Genomic DNA, 19,490 nt, shown 5'->3' on the forward strand with positions numbered 1-19,490 from the left:
TACGTCTTTTTCTTTTAAATCAATGCGTCTTCGCAGTTTCCTATTTCTGTTTATGGTTACTGAGAACATAATCGTCAAAACTTTGAATAAGTTTAGGAATTTCCTACACATCCTGAATGCAGCAATAACCCGGCACAGGGGACAGGACAACATGGCTGCAGCTGCGGGGCGATACTACGGAGAAGGCGGCAGAGCAACGAAAAGACAGAAAACCGAGGACGGAGGAATGACAACGGTAATAGTTAACTGTTTTCCTTGGACGTCTATCCTTCGTGGTGCTAAAATTTGCCAATTTTAGCCGAGTTTTGGGAGCCGAGAAGGGTTTCCTAACGGCCAAATCATCTCACGTCAGCGGCAGGTTGGACTCAAGGTTTACCGTTAGCTTAGAACAGCGTCACAGCTGCCGCGGAGTTTGTCGAATATCGAACAAGTACTGAACAATTAATTCATGTATATTCATTTGCCGATTAAAACACGTTTCAGCTAATTGGAAAAGTTTCAAATTAGCATTAATAGGCGTGTGCTGTGTCGTACCAACGCTCGGCGTTCATGCTAGTTACCGTTCGAGCGATGGCCATCTAACGGTCATCTTTTGGAGGCTGCCGCCGCTCGTCTTCTCCCCGCTGCGCCATCCTTCTCCTCCAGTACGGATTACATTATATTTACTACCCTTCAAACATCCTGCATGTTTCAGGAGAACTACGATGACCCTCATAAACCTCTACCCTCCCCGGTGGTGCACATCAGGGGCTTGGCTGACGGGATCATGGAGGCTGATCTGGTGGAGGCCCTGCAGGAGTTCGGAGCCATCAGGTAATAACAGAGTAATAGTATTATTATTCTTTTCTTGTGTATTCGTGTGTCACATTTTTTATTTACACACATCCAGATTATGATTTTTTATTAATATTCTCTATTCCTTTTTTGAAATATTTACAGTTATATGGTGTTGATGCCCAAGAAGCGCCAGGCCCTGGTGGAGTACGAGGACATGAACGGCTCCTGTAATGCTGTTACGTACGCAGCAGACAACCAGGTTTACATTGCAGGACACCCCGCCTTCATCAATTATTCCACCAGCCAGAAGATCTCCCGGCCAGGGGACTCAGACGACACCAGGACCGTCAACAACGTGCTGCTGCTCACCATCATAAACCCCATCTATCCCATCACCACGGTAAAGTGATTGTGAAATGGAACCCAACGTGGTACTTCAGTTAAAAAATGCATGATGAACTTTGGCTGGTGAACACCTCCAAAATGTGTGATTTGCTGACTTAAGAAAAACAACATTGTTTTAAATAATGTCTTGCAAAAACTACACACGTCTGTCTTGGATGTATAGCATTGAAACCTACCATTTAGTTTTTGTTAAAATGTTTGCAAACTGATACCAATTTTTACGGCAGTCAGATCATGATGCATTGTGAAATTATGATTAAGCTTCCCATGAACTCATCTGAGTGCTTCTGCAGGATGTGCTCTACACCATCTGTAACAACTGTGGTCCGGTACAGAGGATCGTCATCTTCAGGAAGAATGGTGTTCAGGCTATGGTGGAATATCCTTTCCAATGATCCCAATTTTATTTCTCATATTGCTGCTGTTATTGTTCAGCTACACAATAACTGTATAACCAGATATCTCCTTAACTTGTTGCTCTTACATTTGATTCAGTCCAAAGTGCCCAACGGGCCAAAGCCTCTCTGAATGGGGCAGACATCTATTCAGGCTGCTGCACACTAAAGATTGAATATGCCAAGGTGAGTTTGGGACCAGTCAGCTGCTTTGCATGTTGAGTTACCATCAGATGCTAACAGAAGAAAAGTGTTTTTTGATTGTTGCGATGTAATCCTGTTCATAGCCAGCGCGCCTCAATGTCTTCAAGAACGACCAGGATACATGGGACTATACAAACCCAAACCTCAGTGGCCAAGGTAACATCCAGTCCCCCATCCCTCTGTCCCTCATTTTTCTTCCTCTTCTCCTCTCATGCCACTGAATGGGATTGTCAGGGTTGTCTCCCTCTGTGGGTATTTCCTTTTGATCACAGACAACAGATGTTTGTTTTTTACACCGTTCACCATGCTGCTCAGCTGTTTAGAGCCAGCATTCCTCTGTTGCCTTTACAGTCTTCATGCATTGTCCTCAACCACACAGCAGACTCAAAGTAAGGGCATGAGGAGCAACCTCGAGGGCAGCCAACCTCAATGACAGGCCCATGCATGTGAAAAGCTCAGCGCACCGTCACAGACGCAGGTGCATCATTCTTCACATAGGTTCACACCCCCCCGTAGAGCATGTCACAGCTGCACAACCTCACATCCCAGCCAACGCTAGTCCAACAAACACTACAGTGACGTCACCTGCTAGCATTCCTTTAAGCATAGTGGAGATTTTATGAAGCCTTTCTTTGATGGATCAATGGTCAAGTCAGCAGATTTACTTGTTGTGACGAGTAGGCCTTCCTCTTATTGACGGTCCCATGAAACTATTTCTGATTTTAAACCTTGTCCTGGGTTTTAATGTGCTGTGAGAGTATTTGTGCATGACGATTGGACCTGGAGGGTAGGAGGATTATAAAGACTCCAGAATACTGAATATGATGTAAGTGAATTTTTATTGGATGGTTGGTTTTTGCATCCATCCAATAAAATATATGCTCCAAATACATGAGTTTTTTTAAACATTTGAAAAAAACAGTGTGTATATGTATTTTTTATCACAATTTAAATACAAGCATTACGAGTAATAGATTTGAACCAGAAGAATTTTTCATAATTGAAGCCTTGTTTACTTGCTCTAGGTGGGCCTGTTGTGTCTTTATTGCACCTGACCGTCCGGGAAAACCCCTGTAAATACGGGGCAGTTATTATTCAGCGGTGCCAGCAACAGAGCTAGGAAGCTAGCCGGCAAGGTGTCAGTCAGGAATGAGATGCCATATGTTGACAGTGTTATGTGTGTGATATGTATATATAAAACAGTTCATAGCAGAAGAGGATAATTATGATCAGAAGTCTTCAAATTGTGGAGACGGCACAAGGTCTTTGAGTAGAGGATGAGATCAGTAGCTGTGTAAAAGGAAAGGTAAATGAGTTTTGATGTGTTACTTTGTCAGTTACAGAGCTCAGCACAGACGTGTCTGATGCGTGTAACCTGGCACATTCTCAAAAGTCACACCTTGGCGTGGCGTTGTGCCCCTACCGTTTTGCTCAGTGTAAACAAACCAAGGCGCCGTAGCGTGGCCCTTGTTGTGGTGCAATCGCTCTGCGAAATGGGATAATGTTCGTGTTCTGAGACTCGGTGCAGGACAGATAGGGCGAACTTTTATAACAAATAGATCTAAAATCATTTTTGTTTGCAGAGATACAACAAAGAACAAACAAAACCACATTTACAAGTGAAGATCACGCCAACATTTTGATTCCGTGAGGTGACCGATTTTCAAAATACATTTATGTATGAGATGCTGCCTGTTGCACGGAGACAGATTTCAGCATAGCTGGAAAACTGACATTTATTAACACTGAACATACTTAGAATCTGGAGAAAACCATACTGCATGTGGTGATATTTCAGATTCTGGGTCATCAGCTTTGGAATTTGTGATTTTTATTTTTATTTTTTTAAAACATAAGTAAATCCATTACTTCAGTGTGTTTGTATGGAGGACGTGTTTTATCTATTTTTTTACGACAAACACTACAATGATGTTTGTGTAGAATGTCATTCAAGTCATGGCAGCTTTAATTTCTAAGCCATTGGACTTCGTTTTAAGGTTTGTTTGGTAACGCCTTTTAGAGGTGAAACATCTTCAAACTTTAAAATGAGGTGTGGCTTCTTTCTAGAATGACTGTTTAACCATGTAGCTGATGTTCTTGTATACAAGCAGGACCACAACATGTACATGTGAAAGTTCCATACAGGTTTCTGACAACTTTGTTGCCATTCTAAAGTTCGTGCTGCCTTACCCACCAGAGGTACTCCTTGTGTCCTCACTGCGCCAACTCATACAGGCTTACGTCAACCTATAAGCAGACACAGCGGCTGCTATAACAGCATCCACTGCCACAACTCATGTAACTCTGCACTGTGGTGTACATTGGACACAGTGGGGCAAAAAAACAACAACAACACCGGAACACAACCTCAACTCAGAGTTCATCATCACCCCTATCTCCACCAGCTGACATGGAGTCCATTTACGTTTTGGTGGTGGACAGCATCCACCATTTACTCCAAGGCCATGCGAACAGACACCTCGCATATCCGCCACAGACTGACGTTGATAGATTGCTAAGCATCTACCTCCACCACCACCACCACCTCCACCTCCACCGCTAAACCAGTACAGCACATCTCATCTGCAGAACCCTGAGGAATCGCCACTGTTTTTTTGTTTTTTTTGACTTGACACAACACATTTGATGGTGAGGGCGGGAGTCAGGCGGCCACGCCCCCCCCCCCCCCTTCCAGCCCTTTGGATGTACCTGCCATAACACAGCCACAGGAAGCAACAGAGGAGATTTCAGACACACTCAGCCGGGCCCAGGGAACAGATGATACCACACACTGGGACAGTAAACATCAGACGCTAATACCCGCTTGACTCCACCTTCCTGAGCCTGAACAAAACATGACATCATAACGACTGAACTTCACCTTGGCAACACACCGCTGAACGCCATGACAGCACATCGTCACACAGATATTCCAGATGACTTAACTGTCGAGCACTAGATGCCTTTTCCACTTTGCAAGTGGCTGAGAGCTATTAACGCAAATACAGCAAGCATCACGTGAGCATCCATTTTTACACCAGAAGAAATATCCACGGGGGGGGGGGTGCTACGAAGACACAAGCATCCAGACACCTGTCAAGCATACAAGCACAGATGCAAACATAAAATTCCTGTCCTAGAACTTTCTACATTCATGGACTCGGGTGTTCTGTTTTTCCCTGTACCTTCCTCCCTATCCTAACCCCCCCCACCCTCTCCTTCTTGTCTGTGCAGTTTTTGTGTTGTTTCTACATTGCTTTCATTTTCCCTTTTTTTGCACTGGCCCATAGTGACGCCTTTAACGCCTCCCGTGTGATGCAGGTTTGGCTCAGTGTGTCTGTGGACAGACAGCCCACTCTCAAACGGTGCAAATGTCCTGCTTTGTGGTCAGAGCACGGTAAGCTGGAAATGAGCCTTTAATAGTGACCCTTAAAAAGGAACCAACGGCAAGTCAAAACCAAGCGTGGATGCGTGGATGCACTTTTTCTCTCTGTGGTGGAGATACAATGGATGAAAGAAGGAAGAAAGGACTGAAGAGGGAGAATGAGTTGAGGCTGGAAGTCAAGAGGTTGGCTGGTAATCCTGGCTGAAGACTGCCCCCTACCTGCCCACTGTGTCCCTTGCTTCATGTGTGGTGCTGTAAGTACTTGACAGAAAATAAATGAATAATCTGACAAGTTGAAAGTTCTTGTGCGCCTCGAACGGCATGACTTTTGTTTTGCACCTTCGTGTTCATACGACATGACGTAGGCCAATAGGAACTCTGTGTCATCAACACGCCTTCTCTTGACAACGTGTGAGTTAAAAGTTACCGTCAGATTGTTCCAACTGCTTGCTGATTACACAACCTCATTTTTTATTACCAAGAATCTTTGTATCCAGCGACGTAGGTTGGATTTCATTTGACTTTTTTTTTTTCTACATTAAGAGTTTTTGTTTCGGTGCTAGCTGTTGTTGGTTTTTTGTGGTAAAATTTATGACAACAACAACCTGACAATATTTGTTTATATGCTCCTAATGGGATTAAGCAGATTAGTTTTCATTTATGTAAACTCTGTGTTTAATTCTCAGATTGTTGCTGTATGTGTGATGCATGGTTCACATGCACAATGGGTTTGTGATGATTGTAATCAAAATCACAATCGGTGGCCAGGCCAGTCGACTCTTCTCTGCCCATGTATTACCTAAATGCTGTTGCCTTCAGTGACATCATTCAATTATTATAACACTTCAACACACATTCCTGACAAGAAGCCTCTGATTTCAGCTCACTGTCCACCTTTAACACACTTTTCCCTTTGTTCACATCGCTGTACCTACTTGTGAGAATTATGGTACAGGTGCATATGTTTCATGTAGCAGATATGAAATAGCTACCATCATGGATCATCGTCACAGATGTGACGTGCGCAGTTTGTTTTTAAGCAGAGCTTGACTGGAAGAAGTGATTTTGTGACAATTAAAGCAAAAAGGTTGGCAAAATGGCAAAAAAACCATGAATGGATCAATCACATGTTGCTCAGTATGCTCACCCAGGTCCCTCAAGGCGGTTTAATTCTAACCAGACTTATAATGGTGGGATTAAAGGAAAGGCAAAAAACAAATCTTTCATGGTAATTAATTGTTTGACACTTGTCTTAAATTCTAAGATTGTATCAGACCGCTGTAGTTCTACTGGAGGCCCACTAGAGTGTATGACAAACATGTTCTTACACTACATTAGTTGAGGTGAGGTGTTTGGGAAACATCATAAGAAGCTTTTATGATTTCATTCTTTCCATTTGACTTCTTGATTAATTAGTGTAGATGGACAGTTAGGACTTTTACAAACATTCAAGCTACCTCTTATGGGCCAATGGGATTAGTTAACAGTTTAATATCTGTAGAATTCTATATATCCATCGGGACTGGCCCCCACTAAGTGTGGGGTTGTACCGTTACAGAGGACGTCAGTATTTACCTCTGACTGATTTAAGCTAACTTCAACCTGCGGTTCGGTTCTCATGTTCTCCCTTCACAATGTAATCCGGTCAGTTCTGATGTCTATTCTCTTCTGATGTTCCACCTGTGTCTCATCTGGTCTGTAGTAACTGTATAGTTCTCATAGTTTTCAATAAAACATGCTAAGATTCAAATGTTCCATTATAGCATCGATCAATATTTCCTGTCTGATGTCCGATGTTTTTATTCCATGATTTCCTAGGATGTAAAGAGGTTTTTTTTGTTTTTGTTTTTTTTAATTTTTATGCTGCTTTGCTAGAATTCTTCTTCCATGTTAATTTGGATTTGACGTGTGTGTATGTGTACCTGCACAGATGCTGATGGTGAAGGCAATTGGAACAATTCACAAGGTGTGTGTGTGTGTTTGTACTAGGATGGCTGATAGTAGGAGCTCTATTTCAAAATCACTGTTAAAAATCTCCATTATGGCATGTGTTCAAAAGAGCCTGCAGCTTTTTCTTAACGCTTTAAGATGTGAGGTGGCTGTTTTGCATGTCTGTCACAAGCCTGCCCCTTAGCACGTGCTAGCCCTCGTCATGTATCTGCCTGACAGCTTTGGAAAGGTCGTCGTTTGATAAGGAACTTTTTATTTCATCATTTTAGATCCGAATGCCAATCCCAACAAACGCCAGAGGCAGCCCGCCCTTCTTGGAGACCACCCTCCAGATTATGGTAAATATTTAGAGAAGAAACTGATCTGGATCGCATTCCAATATATATAATATACATATATGGACTTTTTTTTTTTTTTTTAAATTAAGGTGGGCCTCAAGCAGGATACCACAGCTACAATGATGAGAGTTACGGCCCCCCTCCTCCCCATCGCATGGGGCCTGGGATGGGTGGGCGTGGTCGGGGTAGCCAGCGCTACGGGCCTGGTTATGGACCGCCGCCTCCTGAATACGGCCCTCATGCTGACTCCCCAGTCCTCATGGTGTACGGCCTGGAACCCACCAAGATCAACGCCGACAAAGTCTTTAACATGTTCTGTCTCTACGGCAACGTAGAGAGGGTAAGTGAATCACCTTCAACAAACGCTTCCTGTAGAGACTCAGTCTTTTAAGCGGGCCTTCTTTACATGATCAAAAAATGACGTTAAACCACCTCACCGTTGGTCATAAGAGTACGGTATTTTCTGCACTATAAGGTGCCCTGGATTAATCACCCATTTTTAAAAAAAATCACATATAAGGCGCACTGGATTGAGGTTACAGCTGAGAGTTGAGAACTCATCTGAGAACTCAATGAATGGCTTATTTTAAAAATGTTTTCACATGAAAAGTGCACTGGATTATAAGACGCACTGTCAGTTTTTGAGAATATTAAGGGCTTTGAGGTGCGCCTTATAGTGTGGAAAATACTGTAAATTAGTTGTTTTATCAGCTGGAGGTTTCTGTCTTTCCTCAGATTAAGTTCATGAAGAGTAAACCTGGAGCGGCGATGGTGGAGATGGGAGACTGTTACTCTGTGGACCGAGCCATCACTCACCTCAACAACAACTTTCTGTTTGGTCAGAAACTCAATGTTTGGTAAGAACAGCCGTGACCATGAAGTATCGAGTGTTTACCTTCATTGTGTCAGCAGTTTCTGTAATTGCCGTCACTGCAAGGAGGGACACAAAAGTTTGGCACTAGTCTTTAAAGAAAAAGAAAAAAGATTCAAAAGCTAGAGCTAAAGATTCAAACCTCTTCCCCGGCAGTGTATCCAAACAGCAGGCTATTGTCCCCGGTCAGTGTTACCAGTTAGAGGACAACAGCAGCAGCTTCAAAGATTTCCACGGATCCCGCAACAATCGCTTCACGTCCCCTGAGCAGGCGGCCAAGAACAGAATCCAGCACCCCAGCAACGTCCTGCACTTCTTCAATGCACAGCCTGACATCTCTGTAGAAATCTTCAACCAGGTAAGAGAGGCATCCAGCTTCCCTCCCACAAACCTCAGCTTCAAATTCTAACTGGAAACTGGTGTTACTTTCCAGGTTTGTGAGGAACTTGGAATTAAGAGCCCTGCAAGTGTGAAACTTTTTACCGGAAAGAGTGAGTAAAGAGATCTACAGCCTGGTCTGTGTTTTGATGGTTGTTCTGATACAGAACTCTGCTTGTGTCACTGCTTTGACTTACAGTCGACTAGTAACTGTTCTGGTCACCTAATCACTTGTCTTGGTTTCTCACAGGTGAGCGAAGTGCATCTGGTCTTCTGGAATGGGAATCCATTAATGATGCCATGGAGGCTCTTGCCATGATGAACCATTTCCAGATGAAAAACCCCAGTATGTTCCTATCTCATTCCCAACATAGGTTTTAAACCTGGCCCTGCATCCTTTAGGATAGAGTTGTCTTTTATTATGTTTGTTCTAATCCATGTTATCTCTCTCTGTTCTCTTACAGGCGGGTCTTATCCTTACACACTGAAATTGTGTTTCTCAACCACACACCACGCCAATTAAAAACTCTATCCTCAAGCTATTTGTAGCATTTTATGTCATTTCATAGAATATATTGTAGTTCTGTCACGACCCAATAAACATTCAGTATTGATAAAAAAATTTAAGATTAATGTGCTTTAAATTATGTCACCTACAGTCAGATTTTGTATCATTTGCTGTTCTTTTACCATGTTTATTTTTTAATCACTTTCTTATTTTTATGTTTGTGTTACTAAATTTTAATAAATTCCTTTACCCTTCAATAATATTGAAATGTAAATCAGATTTTGTTTTTTCAAGTGAAGTCATTATGAAAATAATTTCAATGTTGATATAACCAGGGATTAAATGTTCAGACTGTTTGTATGTTATTCATCATTTGTTAACCCTTGACAGGGACAGGTTCATGTTATTTCTTGATCAAATAAAATACATTTATTGGCAAGTTCTTAGAGTGAAAAGCAGTAGTTTTTTTATGGATCAAATAATGTCTGCGTGTACAGAAGTATTTGGGGTGCCTTCAGTATATTGAAAATCTAATTGTAGAGTATTATGACACAGATTATTACATATGGCTGACTTGAGGGAGATATATATCTGTACTGATATGTCCCAATCCAGATTGGTAGGTGTCACCTTTTTCAGAAATAAAATACAGAATGTACTCTGGCTGGAATTACTCTGTTAGTTATTAAGCCCTGTTCCACATTCCTTATTAGATGATATGTGTGTCTACATTCCCATTTGTTCAACACATGTTATTGCTAAAACTAAAATTATATTTAGTGCTTGATGACCTACAGTAAGTAGTCATTAAATTGTGTAGAAGTTTAAGTGTGTAGTAATAATTATATGATAATATCTAATAATATATATGATATATTTAATATCATATAATATGTAAACCGAATATACTGTATAATATAAATATAATAATTAAATTTAGGTGTGTAATAATTATAGGCTCAAATTTATGCTGTATTTCAGGATCTAAATCTTAAGAAACTCTGGATTAAAAGTTCTATAATTATCGGTTCTACAAAAAAAAAAGGTTTCAAAAAATATATGCCAATATATCCAACTACTGTACTGTATTTCGTTTTCTACTCGTTATGCTGCGAAAAAGCGGTTTAACATTTAAAAACTACAAATCCCACAATGCCCTCTGCCTGTGTCGCGTAGGTGTTTCCGGTGTCTTATGACATTTTACTTCCTTCCACACAAACCGACACGAACAAACCGAGAAAGAAGCCGTCGCTAACTTTTGAAAACTACCGTCAACGGTCGCGGTTCGAGCACAGTTTCCGTTAAATTTTCGTCGTATTTTGCGCAACATGTGTCGCCTGGTATCTGAGAATTGAAGAATCGTTGAGAACGTAGACCGTAACGCGTAGGCCTCGAAGAAAGTTTGGTCGAGGGCCTGTAAACAACATGTCCTCCGCCTCGCAGTCTTCCTCCAGACGGCAATGGTGCTACCTCTGCGATCTGCCCAAGATGCCCTGGGCCATGCTGTGGGAGTTCAGCGAGGCTGTGTGCCGGGGATGCGTCAACTACGACGGGGCAGACCGAATAGAGCTCCTCATCGAAACCGCCAGGCAGCTAAAGAGCACGCACGGAGTTTTAGACGGCAGGTCCCCCGGTCCGCCGCAGGGGAAACCGAGCTCGTCCGGGTCCGTGGATGCCGGGCGGCAGCATGGGGAGCGTTCGGAGAGGGGGAGGGGTGAGTATGGGGTGTCCTCTCGCCTCCCCAACGGCCTGCACAGAGCTGAAGATGTGGCGTTGTCAGAGGGCAGCAGGCAGAGCCCCAACACCCGGAGGGCTGTGGTTGGGGCAGTTCCAAATCTTCATGGCACCATCTCTCATGCCTTGATAGCCCAGGGGTTGGTGGCAGCCCCCCATGGGCTTTTAGCCCCATTATCCGGCGCCAGAGCTGGGGCTACCCCTATTGCCGTCTCAGCTGGCTCCATAATAAGTGATGCTGCCCGGAGACAGGCGGTGTCCCTCGGTGTAGGGGCCAGCACCTCTGCTCTGGTGGGGATAGATCCTGCAGCCTGGAGGAACAATGAAGTGATGGCCGAACTGAACGAGGTGGCGCGCAGCAGAGTCGAAGGCTGGCCGAACCGTCCCAAAGCGGTCCGGGACGTCCTCCTGGGGCTCAGCAGCTGTGTGCCCTTCAACGTGCGATTCAGGAAAGACCACAACCTGATGGGTCGCGTTCTGGCCTTTGACGCCAGTGCAACACCAGAGTTCGAGCTGAAGGTGTTTGTGGAGTATCCTGCAGGCTCTGGAATGATCTTCTCGGGCGTCCCAGACCTGGTCAGGCAGATGTTCCGCGATTCAGCCAAAGATGTGGGGAAAGCGGTGAACTCCGGGCTACGCTACGTGGAGTACGAGAAGCGGCAAGGCACCGGAGACTGGCGTGCGCTGTCTGAGCTGTTGAATGATGGCGTTCGGATGTTCAAAGAGCCCCCGATTCCAGAAGTTCTACCACAACCAGACGCAGGGTTGGCCATGGCTGCCGCCGGACGCCCCATACCAGTGAAGGGCACAACACGGCGCCGCAAGGCTTCTCCGGGCTCTGAGAACGGAGAGAGCGAAGGGAGACTTGACCACCAAGCGAGGGAGACCTGGTCCCGGGGTGCCTACTCAGGCATGGAGCCTCTTTCTGGCATGGCCGCCCCCCAAGAGGGCCTGCCCCGTTTACACAGCCAGCCCTCACCCATCTCAGCGCTCATGGGCGTCGCAGACAGCCTGAGTTCCAGCCAGATGGCCAGAGAAAGCCCCAACATGTCCACGGCCCACTCCTCAGCCGGGCGCCCCACCAGCAGCAGCCCCTCCACCGCCTCCACCTCAGTCTCCCAGGCGGCCTTAGGGCAGGTGGGTCCGAGCAGCAACGCCAGCGCCGCTGAGTCCACCAGCAGCGCCCCGGGCTCGCTGCTCTGCTGCACCCTCTGCCGAGAGCGACTGGAGGACACTCATTTCGTCCAGTGTCCCTCCGACCCGCACCACAAGTTCTGCTTCCCATGTACTCGAGGATTCATCCGGAGTCAAGGTCAAGGCGGGGAGGTGTACTGCCCCAGTGGGGAGCGATGCCCCCTGGCCGGCTCCTCGGTGCCTTGGGCCTTCATGCAGGGAGAAATCACAACAATCCTGGCCGGAGACGGAGACGTGACGGTAAAGAAGGAGAGCGACCCTTGACATCTCCGTCCCATTGTGGTGAATGGTAAGAAAGTCGCTTTCATAAAACATTCATATGGAAGAAAACACTTTATAGTTACATATTCTGATCATGTTCACAGCAACGCAACAATCAGAACTGGTGTTGATTGTTTAAAATTCAAATTGGGAGAAGATTCATTCTAAAAATTCACTTGTGAAGCTGATGTCATCGGTTTGTTCACACTGAGTCTGACACGTGAGGAATACTTCCTTACAGTGTGTGTTAAAACACACTACAGTGATGTCACACAGAACCAGTCATTACTCCTGCTGCGTGTACATCTGTGAACGCATGACTCGATTTCCTTTCTGTAGCAGGGGATTAAAAGTTTTTGCAGCTTCCTGCTGATTTTATAGATTGTGATTTTATAAATATAGCATTTTGTGTTTTGGAAAAATCAAGTCCTGAAGTGACACTGGACAAAGAAAACATCCATGTCGTGTCCTCAACCAACGGATTTACTCAATGTGCTGAATGACGAATCTAATATTAGCCCTACGACCCCTGCAGGGTTCCTCAGATAAGATTAAAGATGTTTGAGGACCTTTAGCAGGGCGTGCAATTTAAGGACACAACTTTGATCGTTCCCTACATCTATCAAACTTTAAAAATCATATTTATATTTATATTTACCCTTTTTTGGTAGCAGAAATGAACACTTGGGCGAGGGCTGGGCAAGAGTGTATTGAAACCGACATTCAGAGCCTTTAACAGACTTCATGTCATTTAGTTCATTTAATTAAATGAATAGTTCTCCAGTGCGGTTGATCGTAAACTGTCCTTAAAGATTACGTCATGCTCAGTCACCCACGTCCGTCTGCTCCACCAGGTTTAATCCACGTTCTGTCAAAACAAAGGTGCATTCAAAGCAGCTTGAACGACACAAGGACACAGAATAGACCCAAGCCGGAGGAGCGGTGTCCCTTCAGTGTCACGTTTACTGAGGCTGAGATATGCCCAACAAATCGTTAAACATTCAGTATATTATCTGCAGGAAAAAAATAAAAAAGACAGCATTGAAAAGAATTTATAATAATTATAAAAAAGGGAATTTTCAAAATGTGTTCACTGACAAAAACATGTAACTTGGAAAACTACTGAAAATGTTTTTAAAAATAAATTCAAGGCTTCTAAAGTACCATTCATTGCTCTTATTTGATGGTTGAATGCAGCCCTTTTTTAGAGTGTAAAACCCGTTGAAAACCATGTTTCCTTTCTCTTCAACAATCAACTGTGACAGAACATTTGGGTGAAGATATACTCTGATAAAAACACAGACTTACACACTACTAGGCTACAAATATGCCTCAAGCATCTGAATACAGTCACAACTGTTGAACACTCCCAAAAATGTGTCTCTGCCTCCACAGTGGATCAAACACTCTGAAAGCACTTCCCTGTTATCTCAAGCGGAGTTCCACTTTGGCTGCAGTTCATCACGTGTGCCTCTGAGAACACTGAGAACTCCAGGACAGCTACACAAACAAGGTTAACTAAAGACACAACAAGACTCACTTCTGAGATTGGGTGGGTGGGTGGGGGGGCTATCCGTCTGTCAGGGCGGGGGCTCGCCTGCTTCATCACAACAGAATGTCCTGACTAAATCCTTCTCTTTATCTCTCCTTTGTTTCAAAGCCCAGGATAGAAGCACACACCTGTTTTAAGATGACAATCTATTTTATTTCATTTGTTTTTTGTACTATACCACGCATACTGTCCCGCAGTTATTGCTAGATAAGGAATGTTCAATGTGGCTGAACGATCGGGTCATCAAAGCCAAGGATTTTAAAAAAGTAATGTAACCCCACAATATGTCTCTTACGTAATCTCCTCATATTGTAAGTCAAAAATGTGAATTTGCTTTCAATATGGCTATGTAATTTCTATTTTTGATACAATACAAATTTATAAGTATTTGTTTATTGTGATAAGAAGACCAAAGATGGCTTCATGCTCAATGTAATTTTATTGTATTGTAGCTGTGTATGCTGTACTCACTGATAACCTTGGCCTCAGTCACTAATGTGTTCATCTATCACAGAGGTAAGCTTGTTTTAGTCTATTTACTTTATGAATATATGTATGGTAAGATAGGTAGCACCACACTCAATGGTTAACCCACATACTCATGTGATCTTAACTGGTCAATTCTACAATAAATGACAAAAATAGTTATTTATTGCGTGTTTGTTTATTCTGAGAATCTGAAATGTGACATTTATAGAAAACTTATTATTTTTAAAAACCCACACGTAGAATAAAACACAGAATCTGAGTCAATCTAAACAGTTTTGCAAAAAGTGCGCAGATTAAGATTGTTATATTTTTTTAAAATGCATTATAGTTCACACCCATCACCAAGAACTAAATAAATTCAGTCCATCTACACACACGTTGAATCAGATGAGGTTTCCTGAGCTTCATAGCAGACAGGAGCTGCAGGATTATAAAGCTGGACGCTGGTTTCAAAAAGGAACACAAACTGGCGACATCATGGTGCAATCCAGGACTTCAGTGGGTCTTGGATTCATTGGAAAAATCATTTACTTTTTCATCGCTGAAAATCACTTCAGAGTATTTTTGCAGTCCCGTTAGGAGGCGCGCCGTTTTTATCTCTATTTCAATTTTAAAATTTGTCCCCATCTCATTCAGTCCTTTCAGAGAATGTTTTACCACTGTTCTGCAGTGAAGCTCCAGGAGTCTTCTGTGAACTGAGAAACTTCACCTGACCTTCCATCAACATGTAGCTGAGGAGATAATGACTGTTTCTATTGGGTTGAATAACTACTTCAAGCACAAATGTTGTAAACACCACAAACCGCAGTTCTTAACCCACTATCAGCCGCTACTTGATTCATCTGTAAACATGAAGATAGTGGTGTGAAACCTTTGTTCCTGTACGTGTGGTTATTTTAGCGATAGTTCTTAAAGAACCCGAGTTTAGCAGAGGTGACGATCTCTCGGATGTGACCTCAACTATCACGCCGGCTCAGAATGGGCACCCGCCTGCCCCCAGCGCCTCTTTAGCTCCCTTCACCGTCTCTCTCTTCACACACTTCCAGTAGCCGGATAAGCCGCTCTGATGCTGTACCTGAGGGCATATGGGAGAGCATTTCATTGTATATGAAACACGAGAAATCCACCAGATCTACTAGGATTCAAAATTTAAATCTGCACAAATGAAGGCATGAAATTACAGTTAGCAGTTCCAGCACCCACCGCCACACAACATGTCATCAGAATCTGAAATTTTAGTGAGCAGGTTCCTAATAGTTCAGGTATTAGAAGACATTATAGAAGGCTAAGCTGGACAGACTCGCCTTGAGGCCTCGCAGCACCCTGTCTGTCATCACAGCGATGAACTCCTTGTGACTCAGGCGATTGTCTCCGTCCATGTCAAAGAGTTTGAACACCGTATCCAGAACGTTCTCGGACAGGTCGTGGCCGGTGGCGATCCTCACCGCTCGCTTTAGCTGGGCTACAATGAGGAGGGGTAAAGCTGGTCATCTACATCCTGTTTAGAGAAAACTACCAGAGTGTAATCAGTGAGGTGTTACCCATCCCAACAGGACGATTGGCTCCGGTGACCATTTTCATTGAAAAGGCAAAATCCTCCAGGTTGTTGGTGAAGAGGCAGAAGGCTTTGAACTCATCAAATGTGATGCTCTGCCAAGACAAAATCAGCCAATCTATTTTTGATCTATGTTGGATGATATTTCACAGAATCCCCCCCAATTTTTTTTTAATACCTGGCCTGAAGGGATCTTCTTCCTCATGTTTTCCCAGTACAACTCATTGTCTTCTTCGTTGGTATAGTGAAGCAGCCACTCAGCAAAGTCTTCTCTTCTCATGGTGTCCATCCCTTTGGAGAACTGCAGGAACTCCATCTCCTGAACCTCGGCCTGCAGATCCTCCATGAACCTGAACAAGTTGGTGACTGTTAATCTGTTGTTTCAGGAGCTGCTGAGATTCTCTAGAAAAACAAAACAAAACACGGAGCAGAGAACTAGAATGGCATTCAGACATTTCCATACCTGAGGAACTCCTGATACTGCAACTTGTTCTCTCCGTTCTTCCCAAAGAAGTAGGCCTGCAGTGTCGTGTTCACTTGTTCCCCCTCATCTCCTACTTTCTGTAACAGTCAGAGGACACATGCCTCTATTAACCGGAACAGGAAGTCATGATGAAAAGGGTCAAAGTTGCTAAGCTGCTTGTGATGTGATGAATATGTACCTCTGTGACATCTTTAGCTCTTATTTTACTCTTTCCAATGATTTTCTTCAGCTTCAAAAGGAAAGCAGAAAAGGGGTTAATGTTTCACCGTCGAGATCTGAAACTACTTCCTGCACCAGATTGTTTTAAACATAACAAAATGTGAACGACATCCTTATTTAACTTATTTTAAGATCAGATTGGAGATATGACCTCCATGTGTGCCTCACACACACAGAACACCAACCGTTGTGCTTCTACTCTTTCGCATGAATGCCTGTGTGTGAGGTCACAACACGTAAAGTACGTCACAAGGTGCAGCGTGCCAGCATGCAGTCTACAGGTCTAGACCTGATCTAGATTAAGCACACATCCTGTCATCGCAGAACGAGTCTGACTGGAAGAGATGTAAAAAGTCAAAATGCTAAATGTAGATGCCGGCTCGGGCTGAGATGCAGTCACATGACGGATACAAAAAAACAGCGCCGCCTCACCTTAACGCAGGTCAATACTCACAACTGTGGTTGCATCAGCGTTCGACGCAGCATTAAAAGTGACAATATGGAGATATTTAATTGTGCATATGTACATTTGACCAGACAAACCCTGATCCAGTTGGTTCAACACATCATAACAGAAATGTCACCTGTTAGATAAAGCAGGTTCTTACCGTGAGGAACTCCTTCCTGTCCACGTGCTCATTGCCGTCAACATCAAGCATTTTGAAAGCTATGTGAAATCCTGTGCGCGGCTCTGTAACAGCAATGCACGGTCACTGACATGGACTATATCCCAACCTCACATTCAGTACATACTGTTGGCACAGAGCAACACTCAGCACAGCCCAGATTCAACACAAATCAGGTCAAAGTAGCAGCTGGTAATTGTTCCAGCCCCACTGAAACATGCAGGCGTGCAAAGCTACCAAAGAGCTAACTGGGGAAAAAGCTGCATCATCACAGGAATGGTGAGCGTGGGGGAAGACCCTGAGGGCCCAGTGGCAAAGGAACGATTTAGGAACATACTTACTCGTCAGTATAGTCAGCAGGAATAGATACTCCGTGTAGGATATCAGACCTGAAAGACACAAAGGCATTTTATTTTAGAAACTTATTTTTCTTGGCTGTTAATAGTTGTCAGGAGGGCTGGGAATGGAGGAGGAAAGTACTTTCTCCTGCTAAATTTGTAGCAGAGAAATTAAAAGTGAATGTATACAAGTGAACAACAATTCCAGTGTTGGTTAATCAAATTTGAAGATCAAAAAAAGTGATGAACAAACTGGTGGTTCTGGTGTTTAGGTGAAGACTCACCGTTGTCTCCTAAGGTTCTGAACAGATCGTTACCAGGCCGAACTTTAGAGGTCAACATCAGCATGTTATCAACTTCCTGCAGAGTTAGAGGTAAGTTAGAAAGAACAGCACAATCTGATGACGTGATAAAGATGCATGTAATCTGAAGTTAACTTGATGCAAACATACCTGCGCTGTCAAAGTTCTCTTCTGCAGCTTTCCTACATGACAAACAGATAGGATAGTATCAGGATTATTATCTGGATCTGCACTGTTATGCACTCACAGATAATTGAAGAGAAAGTATAAAATGCTTAATCTTGCATATAATAAATTCCTACGGCAGAATTCACTGGGTTCTTGACTCATTCATCCCCTGTCCTTCAACTAAGTTTAAATAGCTGTCATTAAGATGAATTTATTTTGTTTGTTCTTTAATCATATTTGTGTGTCCTCTCCGCCATGTTGGATTTGTACTTTGTTTTGGATGCATTGCCCCAGGAAAGAAGCTTGTGATTGTAAGCTTAATAAAATTTACACAAATAAAATACAGTAAGAAGAAATCAGCCAGTTTACATGAGGCAAAAAGGATTAAACTGTGGTCCAGCACACAGACTGAATGTGGGCTGAATGATCAGTGTTGCTTGCATTCACACCTGTACTAAGAACTGTATGCTTATGATCAGATCATTCAGGGCAGATCTAATCAGAACGGAATCCCTTTTACTAAATGCTATAACCCTGGGGTTCATCTGTAGATATCTGCAGATTTGATGGCCTCCTGAAGTAACAACCATGACATGTAGAGAACATGCACAGCTTTTCCCCACTCATCCGATCAGAGGCGAGCATCTCACGGTCAACATTCTCCAGCATCACAGAGAAGAGGAAGTCTCTGGGGGTCATGTAGGGCTCCTGCTCGTACAGCACAGAGGCGAACTGGATGAAGCGAATCCTCCTGGCAGACAACTGGGGAGCTGCGGCATCCTGGAACAGGACAGCAATGGTTTTGTATGGTTGACACTGAGTTTACCTGGGGGGGGGTAGTGTTCTAAACATCAGTGACAGCTGAGGGGCGTCAGCTTTAGATAAGGACTACAGTATTGGAGTATTTCCCCCCTTAATGTAAATATTAGCAGGTCATTAAATGTATATTATCACATTTAAACACATATGGAATGCACAGTGGTCACATGTGTCTCATTGCATGGGTTGTGTTTACACTTACTTTTTCCTCCTTAGCATGAACGACGAAGGGTAAAGCCCTGTCGTTAGCATGGTATCGGTAATAACAAACAGCCCCCGTCCCGATTAAACAACCGACAACACCGGGACCGACAGCCCGCCGCAGCGCGACGCCTTTCAGGGAGCGAGGACCGCGAAAAACATTCCTCAACACGGCGGCGAATCTTCTCCAGCTGGCCATTGCTACTAGCTAGCTCGCTTAGCCGACCAAACTCGAAGGCTTCCGTACTTGCGTACCCGGAAGAGCCACGCCCTCCAATGCGTGAGGAGGTAAAGGTCACGTGACACACCTAGTTCATAAACTACTGTCGGTGGATCA

The 19,490-nt window shown here is 43.8% G+C and overlaps 3 protein-coding genes across 3 annotated transcripts; 2 read left to right on the forward strand and 1 right to left on the reverse strand.

The window, feature by feature from the left end:
• The first annotated feature begins 102 nt into the window (after positions 1 to 102).
• On the forward strand, positions 103 to 9,869 carry LOC137606073 (heterogeneous nuclear ribonucleoprotein L-like). Its single transcript, XM_068331126.1, has 14 exons — positions 103 to 235; positions 695 to 813; positions 940 to 1,177; positions 1,476 to 1,561; positions 1,667 to 1,763; positions 1,865 to 1,937; positions 7,097 to 7,132; positions 7,386 to 7,454; positions 7,544 to 7,794; positions 8,190 to 8,311; positions 8,482 to 8,683; positions 8,759 to 8,816; positions 8,954 to 9,049; positions 9,168 to 9,869. The coding sequence occupies exons 1-14, from the start codon at positions 152 to 154 to the stop codon at positions 9,224 to 9,226; spliced, it is 1,590 nt and encodes a 529-aa protein (XP_068187227.1). The 5' UTR covers positions 103 to 151; the 3' UTR covers positions 9,227 to 9,869.
• Positions 9,870 to 10,430: 561 nt separating this feature from the next.
• Positions 10,431 to 13,947, forward strand: LOC137606075 (interferon regulatory factor 2-binding protein 1-like). The gene is made up of 2 exons (XM_068331128.1): positions 10,431 to 12,428; positions 13,796 to 13,947. The coding sequence occupies exon 1, from the start codon at positions 10,637 to 10,639 to the stop codon at positions 12,401 to 12,403; it is 1,767 nt and encodes a 588-aa protein (XP_068187229.1). The 5' UTR covers positions 10,431 to 10,636; the 3' UTR covers positions 12,404 to 12,428; positions 13,796 to 13,947.
• An 11-nt stretch (positions 13,948 to 13,958) lies between these two features.
• On the reverse strand, positions 13,959 to 19,405 carry micu2 (mitochondrial calcium uptake 2). The gene is made up of 12 exons (XM_068331129.1): positions 19,155 to 19,405; positions 18,784 to 18,913; positions 18,116 to 18,147; positions 17,948 to 18,023; positions 17,667 to 17,714; positions 17,308 to 17,390; positions 16,659 to 16,709; positions 16,460 to 16,557; positions 16,175 to 16,346; positions 15,983 to 16,091; positions 15,746 to 15,903; positions 13,959 to 15,516 (listed from the first exon to the last, which is right to left on the reverse strand). The coding sequence occupies exons 1-12, from the start codon at positions 19,350 to 19,352 to the stop codon at positions 15,415 to 15,417; spliced, it is 1,257 nt and encodes a 418-aa protein (XP_068187230.1). The 5' UTR covers positions 19,353 to 19,405; the 3' UTR covers positions 13,959 to 15,414.
• Positions 19,406 to 19,490: the final 85 nt, after the last annotated feature.

The sequence above is a fragment of the Antennarius striatus genome, chromosome 13 (assembly GCF_040054535.1).
Source record: "Antennarius striatus isolate MH-2024 chromosome 13, ASM4005453v1, whole genome shotgun sequence".
Taxonomy (NCBI): Eukaryota; Metazoa; Chordata; class Actinopteri; order Lophiiformes; family Antennariidae; genus Antennarius; species Antennarius striatus.